The sequence below is a fragment of the Psammomys obesus genome, unplaced genomic scaffold (assembly GCF_907164565.1).
Source record: "Psammomys obesus unplaced genomic scaffold, mPsaObe1.curated_primary_1811, whole genome shotgun sequence".
In the NCBI taxonomy this organism is placed as follows: domain Eukaryota; kingdom Metazoa; phylum Chordata; class Mammalia; order Rodentia; family Muridae; genus Psammomys; species Psammomys obesus.
Window position 1 is genome coordinate 1 of NW_026591721.1, and position 10,738 is coordinate 10,738.

The window sequence follows — 10,738 nt, forward strand, 5'->3', positions numbered from 1 at the left end:
CAATCTTCCCTCATTCATTTCATGCATTGTGGGCATTCATTTGGTGCTTGTGAGTTGTGTGTGTGTGTGTGTGTGAGAGAGAGAGAGAGAGAGAGAGAGAGAGAGAGAGAGAGTACTCGTACCATGGTGCGCAGGTCAGAAGACAACCTCTGATGTTGTGTTGGTCCATATTTTCCCCTCTGTCTGAGTCAGAGTCTGTCATTGTCTGATGTTGTATAAGCCAGGCTAGCTTCTGGGAATTCTCCTGCCTCTGCTTCCCATCTTCCCTGCAGGAGCACAGGGATTACAGGCAGGAGCCACTGGATCAAGCTCTGTAACAGTTCTGTGGATCTGGTCTCAGGTCATCAGGCTGGCACAGCAAATACCCACCAAGCAATCTCTGCCACGCTTACCCACTTTTTAAAACATGTAATCTTATCATACATTCTAAGTGTAGAATTATACTTGTGTTAGGGACATTCACACTGCCATGAAACCAATCTACAAACCTTTTATATCTCGAAAAACAAATGCTATGCCCATTAAATAATTCCCTATTTTCCCTGCCCCCAGGCTGTGGACACCAGCATTCCACCTTCTGCCTCTGTGACTCTAACTCCCTCCTCTAGAGACTTGCTGTAAATGGAATCATAGTATATTCATCTTCCAGTGACTGGCTTGTTTTACTTAATGTAGTGTCCTCAATATCTACCCATGTTGTAAGATGACAGGACTTCCTTTTTAAGGCTTGGTAATAATCTGTTGTATGTGTAATACCCCACTGTGTTTGTCCATTCATTGATGATAGGCATGGGTTACTGGTACCTGTTGATGTGTATGCAAATATCTCTTGAAGACCCTGCTTAGAGTCCTTTTAATAAATAACCATTAGTAAATTTGCTTATGTGGTAGTTTTATTTTTTTTTAAAAGAACCCTCCATATTCTTCTCCATTATGGCTGTACCATTCTACCAACTATTCCCCAGGGTTCCAACTTTCTGTCTTCCGGACAGAATTATTTTATTGGTTTTGGTAGTAACCATTCTAAGAGCTGTAAGGTGTTTGCCCCCTGGGCTTTGAGCTGCATCCCTAATAGTGATTTGGGGTCACCTTCACTGAACATTTCTGTGAATCCAAGGGTATTAATGAGGAGCTGTCCCATAGGCTTGTGATTGCTGGCCTAAATAGTTCCAAGTGGCCTTTACATAATTCTATGGTGCCTGAGGCCTCCACCCCTCCTTTCTCAGAAGAGCTGTACCACGAACTAATAACCAAGCTCATGATGTGATTTATAAATCAAGCCAAACCCTAGAGCTCTGATTTGAGTTCCTTTGGGCATCTGGTGCCTGAACTCTGGGACTGCTCTTTCTTGGTGGCTCCAGAGCTTTTTCTCAAAGCCACTCCTTGCCTATCCAACTTGCTGAGCTGCCCTGGCATTGCACAAACATGCCTTGGCTCCAGGACAGTAGCTAGTGGCTCTGTAGGGGGTGGTGATATCAAGGCGTCCAATGAGAAGCCTGGATAGAAGCTTACATCAGTAAAGAATCCAGCTGGAACAGAGGTAAGGGGCTGCATTCAGGGTATTCAAAGGGTTCTCCTCAAACCTCAAGCTTGCCCCCTCAAAAAAAAAGTACTCCAGTTGGCTGGCTTCCCTCCCCCTTCTACACCCACACACCCTGGCAGTGGCCCAATGGCAGCTCAGGAATGTTGAGTGATGCCTCTCCCTTTCCAAGTGGTCCGAGAGGCCTCAGCTGCCCGGATTTGGGTATTTGGGGACAATGGAGTCTCAAGTTCCCCCAACCCCACCCCACCCCCAGATTCCCTACAAGTTGCAAGTTCTCCAGGGTCAGAGATCAGAGACACAGAGCTGCCTAGAGATGACACAAAGGCCTGCAGAGAACTAAAGTGGGAAGCTGTTTGTGTGGGAGGTAGGTAGAGGTCACTCATAGTTTAGGCTTTTAGAAAATACATAGCTAGATACAGGTGGAAAGAGTCTCGTACCACCTATAGACCCCATGTTGGACTGAAATGGCCAGAGAGGATAGCATGGTTCCGGCCTTGTCTTTGGTTTATCTCCCCAGCCTGTCCAGCCTACACTCCTGGCTAGGTCACAGATTTAACTTACCCTACCCTTAACTGCCTCCCATAACTGAGTCCAGGCCAAGGCCCTAGGGAAGGGGTCCTTGGATGGCCTTTGAGCCAGCCATATCTTAATACTGAGAGGTGCTGAAAATGGAGCAAGGACCACACCCTATGGGCATCTAGGTTTGGATGCAAAGAGGTATATTTCCTGGGAAGAGCAGGCTCTCTCCATCCCAGTGCTCAGTGTGACCATGTGGGGGCAGCACTACCTGCCCATCCTCTTTGGCCAGGCTGCTGGCTCCTCCAGGTGTGCGGAAACAGGGTTCCAGGATTTTAAAGAGCCTCTGTAGAAAGGGATTAAACAGCTCCTGTCTGTGGCAGCACCATGGGTCTCTGGTCCAGGCTAACCAAAGCAAGAGTTCCTTGAACTAGAAAGAACCATGAGTCCCTTTCTTGGAGCTCTGGTCGACCTTTGACACAGGGATCATGGGTCTTCCATCTCTGTGAGTTCTGCAGCCTAAGACACAATAGGGGTAAATTGGACACGTTCAGAAAATAATTCTGGACATTTCCAAAATGCAAGACCTCCTCACACTCCATGTGATGGAAGCAGTGTGTATGTAGGCTGGCCCTGCTGTCACCTCATTTCACAGGTCCTGAGTATCTATCTCACCAACATTCTTTAGAGTATTACTCGCCTCTGCTTTTTTTTTTTTTTTTCCTTGTCCTGAGCATTTAGGCCTGTAATGGCTGCATCTGGACTGAATGCTTTCAGCCTTTTTATTCTTATTGTTCCCTAAACAATGCAGTGAACAATTATTTTTACAGCATTTACATCACATTAGGCATTATGAGGAATTCAGAGATGATTTAAAGTGCCTGGGAAAAATATGTGAAGGTTGCATGAAAGTACTATTTTATGTAGGCCAAGGAGGACTGGTGGATTTTTCGGTATCCACACGGTGCCTGAGGGTCCAGGTCTCCTACAAATTCATAGGAAAGCCAAGGGGAACTGTTAGAATATTAGAGAAATACACTTTAAGGTTCTGAAAAGATTTTTTTCCCACCCAGCAGGTCTGCCTTACCTTTCTGTCCCGAGTTACATTAGGGTGGTATGGGGGAGTTTGTTTCCACTAGCCCTGCAGGCAGGTTCTCCAGGCAAACCTTCAAGTTTGCCAGTGTGGCTCCAGTTGATAGAATGCTTAACTTTTAAGGAACTGGTGTCTACCGCAAAGGAACATCGCTTGGGAATGTAGCTACACTCTCAAGAGGATTTAAATTTAATAAGTCAAAAATGCGACCATCGAAGGGGGAAAAGTGGGAGGCGGTAACAAGCAAGCCACACATTGCAGACTGGTCCATGGTTTCATCTCATGAACCTCAGAGCTCCAGGAACCAGTGCTGTCTGCTCCCTTTTTCCGCAATGGCCACCCTGGGCATCCCCAATCCTGTATGCAGCCAGATGAGAGACTAGGCCATCCGTCCCAGCAGATGATTCTAGATGGCTTCCTTGTGTGGATGTTGGTTTGTTGGGGGGTGGGGGATTGAGGCCCATTGTGTGAAAGCTGTTGACAGTCACCCTGAGGTAGTGTCCTCATTTCTAGCCGCCCGGGTGTGTGGCTAAAGCCCCGTGAAGTCCCTAACTACACTTCTCAGCCTTTTTTTTTTTTTTTTTTTTTTTTTGCTCAGACCCAGGCTCCTCTTCGGGGCCCCTGGGACTAAATGGTGGTGCGCCTGGGCGCAGAGGCCCGCCGGACTCCCTTGCGCTGGGTCCCTATCTCCCCCCCCCCCGCCCCCTTCTCAGTTGAGTCCTGAGTCCAAGGAACTGGGGGCGGGACAGTGCCCCGGGGGCAGGGCCGGGCGTGGTGGCCCCAGGCCCTCACGGGTGGGGCAAACCCCTTCGCGACACCGCCCTCCCCGGGCAGCCAATGGAGGTGGAGGCGCCGCGCCTGGATTGGAGCGGGCGCGGGACTGGCCAGCGTGGGGGCCGGGACGAGGGGCGGGCGAGGCGAGCGCTGTCAGCGCGGTTATAAGGGAGGGAAAAGTTCCCTGCGCGGAGAGCCGGGCAGGCGCACGTTCGTACGGCGGCCGCAGCGGCAGGGCGGGGCCGGCAGGGCGGGCGGCGGAGGAAGACCCCCGTTCGCGACCTCGCCTCCCTCGGTGTCTCTCTCAGACCTCGGCCACGTACCAGGGTCCGGAGGACTTGGCCATGGGCGGCGTCGGGGAGCCCGGCGGGGGACCCGGGCCGCGGGAGGGGCCCGCACCGCTGGGGGCGCCCCTGCCCATCTTCCGCTGGGAGCAGATCCGCCAGCACGACCTACCAGGCGACAAGTGGCTGGTCATCAAACGCCGAGTCTACGACATCAGCCGCTGGGCACAGCGGCATCCAGGCGGCAGCCGTCTCATCGGCCACCACGGCGCGGAGGACGCCACTGTAAGCTAGTCCACAGCGGGCGGGGTGGAGCCTGGCGCTGAGCTGTGGGAGGGAGGGAGACGTGGGTCACAGGTTCCGAGTCTCATTCCACCTGCGGACCTTAGCATCCTTTCTGCTCTTTCTGACCTTTGACCCCCCCACTCCCTCACCCCGGAGTTGAAATGGAGCCAGGGTTAAGGGGGCCTCTTTCTTGCATGGAGGACCAGCTGGTGGGCGAGTCTGTGCAGTAGATCTAAGGGAGGAATGGGCCCACTGAGGTGGGTGTGCCCAAGGTAAGGACCCTCACTGTCATACTGAAGGTCTCATTTCTACTCTGAGTCTCCAAGAGCTAAGGGCAGGGCTGGGACCTTTGCAACAGGGATGTGCTATCAGAGACTGGGGGTTGGGCAGCAGAGCTTGGGCAGGGCCTGGAGGTCTGTGGCTTATCCAGCATTTGTGTAGACTGTTCTGAGGGCCAGTGACTCACCTCTGCTGGGCTGGCAGCTAGCTGCACGTGGGAAGACTCTGCCAGGCTGGGTGGGCCTCCATAGGAAGCACAGTCACCCCAGGCACAGGCAGACTGGCCCCTGGGGACTCTGGCTTTCCATTCTCAGTCCATGTCTAGACAAGGAGGGATGTGGCCAGCCTGAAGGACTATCTGGCTGGAGCCCAGTGGTGAAGCAATTTCCCAGACCCTTCCTCCCTTAGTCCCCCTACACGGACAAAGGTTGAGGACATGAAGCTCTACTCTCGACTGTTCAGAACTGTAGGTTAGTCACATCAGGTACCAGGAAGATCTTCAAGACTGGAGGGAATGAATCCCTAATGGAAGAATTCAGTGGCAGCAGAGGAGATTCTCCCTGTCCCAGGACTGTCACTGTTCCTCTCCTCCCCCATTCACTCCAGGGATAAGAATAAGAAGGTTACTAAAAATCGTCAACCTGTGGGCCACAATATGTGTGTGTGTGTGTGTGTGTGTGTGTGTGTGTGTGTGTGTGTGTGAATGTGTTTGTGCCTGCCTCCTTTCTACATGGTGGACATGAGGTGCCACCACCCCTCCCACCGAGCCCTGGCAAGCCTATGAGGCTTGTGTTATAGTACAGGACAGGATGCTGGTCAGGAGAGAAGGATAGGCAGAGAGCACTGACGGATTGCTTTTTCTTGCTCAGGGCCAGGCCTGTACAGGGGTCTCTCCTAGATGGGATTCCTAACTTTATATTTAGCTTGGTGCCCTGAGACCGCCATTTAATGATTTTGCTAGAGCCACCATTTTGCTTCATAGCCAGTAAGGGCTGTTAGGAAAACATCTCTGCATCCTGTGGCAGGGTTCTGGATCTGCCATTGAAGGCTCTCAGAGGTGATTCCTCTGAACCTTAGTTTCTTTGTCGGTCAAGTTGGGAGAGCTGGGCCGTACAGCAAGCCAGCCAAGGGCAAGATCATACCTTCTCAACCATGCTGCTATATCCCAGTTGTATGTTCAGTAACTGCTCTTTAGAATATATGTATGCAAACTGGAGAGTGCAGCAGGACAGTCACAGCACTCCCAAGCCTTTTCTGGGTGAGCTTGTCTATCTCCAGCCCTTTCTGTAACAGGAAGAGATTGCTATAGGCCCCAGACATTGGGGTAGAGTTGCCAAAAATACCTGGTGTGCTCAAGTCAAAGGGTTGGGAAGAATCTGGGTTCAGAAGACGCTAGTCTTTGTCTGTGATGGACCCACAGGGCATGCCAGGACTTGGACCAGTCCAGTGTCCTGTGTGGTTGAGCCTAGATGCTAGGTGTCCCATCCCAGACCATGGAGCTCAGGTTGGAGGGTGGGAGGTGGCTTTCCCACTTGCCTCAGCCCAGCCATCCATCAGCTGTTCTCATGTCCAGGCAACAGAAGCCTTCTTGCCAGGAAATTCCCAGAGTTCTTGTGCCATGAAGTCAGCTTGTGACCATCCTGGGATACAGAGCCTGGTGCCCTAGGGAGTGTACTCTGGGCCCTGGGCCAGGTTTGTCTAAGAGTCATAGGCACTCTTAGATGAAAAGAAGCAGCCAGAGAAGTCCAGCCCTTGCTGGTCATCAATATGTGAGGGCCACAAGCCAACCCTCTACTATGTGCAGGATTCTAAATTCAATGTTTGTTATTAATACTATTTCTTAGCCCCCAGAATACCCCCTCCCCCAAGGCAGGTATTGTTACCATTATCCCACTTTACAGATGAGAAAACAGATTCGGAGAAACAGTGTGACTTGAAACTGTGACAGGAGTGGGATTTGAATGCCCAGCCACACTCTTCCCCACATTGGTTCCTCAGTGACAGGGTTCCCTCAATCTACCCATGCATGTCTCCTGTGTGTCCCCTGCCTCTGCGGAGGCAGCTGTGGACACAATACTTGCAGGGAAGGAGTATCCAGAAGATGGGTCAGCTAGAGCAAAGATTCAGAGGTGAGACCATACCACCCACACCTAAGCACTACAGCATGGCTGTGACGTAGAGCCCTCATGGGGAGGGGGAGTCAAAAGGCAGACATGCCAAACTCAATGGATATTTTTGTCCTTAGAAGGACTTTGGCTTACTCTAAAGAAGAAGGAGAGCACGGAAACCAAAGGGGTCTGATATAGGTTTAAGAGGATGTTGAAAGGGTGGTGGAGCTTAATCGGCAGACTGCTTGCCCAGTGTTTGTGATGCCCTAGATTCTGCCCCTAGCACTGCATAAACTTGGTTGTGTTGGCATCCACCTGTAACCCCAGCACTCCCAAGGTAGAGACGGAGGATCAGGAGCTTAGGATCACCCCAAGTATGAGGTAAGTTTGAGTCTAGCCTGGGCTTCATGAGATTTTGTCTCCAAATAAAAAGACCCTTGGGGTTAGAGAGATGGCTCAGAGGTTAAGACTTTGTGCGGCTCTTGCAGCGGACCGGAGTTCCGTTCTAAACACCCATACTGGGTGGCTCACAACCCCTTGTAACTCCGGCTGCAGCAGAGCCAACATCTCTGTTTTTTTGTGTGGTGTCATTTATGTATACATAGTCCCCTAAAACACATGCATGCACATAATTAAAAATAAATCACCTTCTAGAAGAGCAAAGGCTTTAAGAGGTTAAGGTAAGCAAGATGGGGACCTGCCGTCTCCTTGGGGAGGGCATTCAGAACAGGTGACCGTGTAACTGATCTCCAATGTGTGAATGTGGCCAGGGGAGAAGATCAGATGTGGACACTAATTGGCACACTAGCAGGGGCCATTAGAATTAGCTCTGTAAGCTGAGGATATAGCTCAATGGTAGAGTGCTGACTGAGCATGCTCAAGGCCCTGGTTCAATCCCCAGCAGTGAAAGAAAAAAGGAGACAAAACAACCCATAGAGTCCAGCATTGTGGTACAGCACTTGGGAAGTGGAAACAGGACTACAGGGAGTTGAGTATCATCCTCAGTTCCACACTGGGTCAAAGCCATCCTGGACTGCATGAGATCCTGTATCAAAACCAAAAAATAATTTTAAAAAATGCTCAGGTTATCTCTGTGTTATCTTTAGATCTTTAGAAAAGGAACTGACTTGTCCTCTTGCTGTAACTTATTTCCCCTTCAGTGTGGCAGGGATGAGAGTGCTTTAATTTTGGGTTCATCGTGGGAATGGTGCTGGGCACCTGGGTGATTGGTGTGGTTATGGAGAAGGTGAGAAATTTCCCAGCAGTCCCTGGTGCACATTAGTTTGAAGCACTGTCAGCCCAAGAAGAATCTAAAACCCAGCAGACCTGAGCCACCTGGCATCCACTTTCTTGTGGCCCCTTGGGAATGACTTGAGTTAGAATAGGGGTGGTCAGCACCATCATCACAGGCTGTTCATAGTAATTTCAGCCAAAAGTTATTGACTAGGCTCTGTTCTGAGAATTTTAGATGTAATGATTGACTTAATTCTTTTAATAACCTTGTGAGGTTGGGACCTGTCTGATGTGTGGATAAAGAGATTGAAGCAGAAGATGAGTAATGTCATGGCACCCTAAAATGGCCAGGCCTTCATTCCAGGGCTTGGGAGGGAGGGTCTGTGTCTGAATGGGAGCTGAGAAGGAACAGGATTATGACCAGAAGACTCTGAGGCCTAGTGAGGGCAGGGTGGCCTCCACCACCCAGAACCAATGCCCACACCCTTTTCCCACCAACCACACTGGCTGCTTTGAAAATCCTACTTGTGGGGCTTGAGTGGGCATTTGTTTTGTTTTGAGACAGGATCTCATTATTTGAGACAGGATCTCTGGCTGGCCTAGAACTCATCATGCACCATGCTGGCTTTGAACTCATTATAAACCCTGAGCTGGCTTCAAACTCACAGAGATCAATCGCCATCTCCCTCCTGAGTGCTGAGATTACAGGTTTAAGTCACCACACCTGGGCATTATCTTACATTATCTTCTCCTGCAGGCCAAAGTGCCCAGTCCCTCCCTGTGGGAAGGAGTCAGGATAGCATGACTGGCAGGAATTCGAGAGTGCAAAGGTGGGAATGATGGTGACCTCACAGTATCAGGTAGCCTTCTCCCTTTCTTCCTGAGAAGGAAGGCTTCCACTGGCTGCCTTCAGGTTTCTGATAAAAGAGCCAACCTCCAGTGGTAAAGCCAGAGTCCAGTGGTGAAGAGAGGATCATGTGCTAGGAGCCGGGTCATTTTTAGGTCCTTGCTAAGACAGCAAAATCTCTGAGGCCAAGGGTCCTGGCTGGCAGAGGATGGGGCATATACTCCCACCCTTCACCAGGACACTAGGATGCCTACAGGACTGGAGCAGCTTCCTTTGAGTTGAGTTTTGCTGCACAGACTAGAGCCATATGTACTGGCTACAGAACTGTGTCCTTGCTTCCTTTTCCTTGCCTCAGTTTCTCCAACTGTAAGGGACGGTTGCTGATAATATTTCCACTGGGCCTCTTGAAGGGAGTGCTGGGAAGAGGCTGGCAAGGAGCAATGGAATGCAGAGCCTTGGTCTCTCCTGTCTGCCCGATATCTGGAGGGCATGGGAGACAGGGATACCCTAGGGGTGTCCATGGAAAGGTATAAATGGGCAGCAAATGCAGACCCAGATCACTAGAGCTCCAATGGCCCTCCCTGCTCCCTTACCTTCCTGGCTGATCTGGAATATTCTCCATTCTTTGGCCAGAGACCAGAACTTTCTCCCTCCCCTCTCATGCCTAGGGTAGGAGGTTGACTCCCCCAACCCCCATCCTTCTTGTTCCTTGGCCCGAGACTCAGCTAGATCTTGACGAAATACATGACATTTTCACTCCCCTGCTCAGCAGCAGGTGTACATCAGGGCCCTGGGACACAGGAGAGCTGGTCAGTGGGGTTCAAGTTAGCCATTAGGCCCCTCCTAAATGTTTTACTCATCAACTCAGTTTTCCCAGTAGCCTGTGAGATGTATGTTAATATTTCCCATTTTATTGAAAAGAAAGTGCCGAGGGAAGAGGAGAGCAAGCCTGTCTGGGGCTCCTAAATGGAATCACGGCTCTGTCTCTGCAGGAGGACTGGCTCCAGACCATACCCCCACCTCCCCAGCCCCCAGTCAGCTGCTACATGGAGCTCATAGTGAGGCTGGGGTCAGGGCAGGGGCTCTGGTGGTCTGAGGTTTCCATATTCTCAGGGTATGTGGGCACTATAGAGAACAGACTCAAATTTAAACCCCAGCTCTGCCACTGCAGACTCTCCCACTGAGACAGCTGTCTCAAGCAGGCTCGCTAGGGCTCATCCAAAACCAGTTCACAGCTCTGCCCTAGGAGATGGGGAGAGTGGTTGTCTATTTACCATCTGCACTTGAAAACTTGCTCCAAGCCAGGTATGTCTGTAAGCAGAGCCTACAGGGGTCACTGGAAACTTCAGTTTGCTGTGCCTTTTTGTTTGTTTTGTTTTGTTTCTTTAGGTTAAAAAGTTATGTGTGCGTGTGTTTTGCCTGCATGTACATACGTGCACCACATGTGTGCCTGGTGCTTACTGAGGTCAGAGGAAGGTGTTGAGTCCTTTGGAACTGTGGTTGCTCATGCTTGTGAGGCACCGTGTAAGTGCTGGAAACCTGGATCCTCTGCAAAATTAGCCAGTGTGCCTAACCACCAAGCAATCTCTCTGGCCCCTACAGCATGCCTTTGGATTCCAGCAGTTTCTACGAACTCTTCTCTGACACTCAATGAAAGACCCCCAGTTTGTTTGTTTGTTTATTTGTTTATTCTTTTTATTCTTTTTATCTCTCTTTATTCTTCTTATTCTTCTTTCTTTCTTTCTTTCTTTCTTTCTTTCTTTCTTTCTTTCTTTC

General features: G+C 50.4%; 1 protein-coding gene across 1 annotated transcript in view; it reads left to right on the forward strand.

Annotated features, from left to right (window-relative positions):
- The first annotated feature begins 4,067 nt into the window (after positions 1-4,067).
- Positions 4,068-10,738, forward strand: part of Fads3 (fatty acid desaturase 3) — a 19,003-nt gene continuing 12,332 nt past the window's right edge. Inside the window, exon 1 of the mRNA XM_055611909.1 lies at positions 4,068-4,495. Within this exon, the coding sequence (XP_055467884.1) occupies positions 4,271-4,495 (225 nt within the window). The 5' untranslated portion in view covers positions 4,068-4,270. The remainder of the gene's footprint in view (positions 4,496-10,738) is intronic.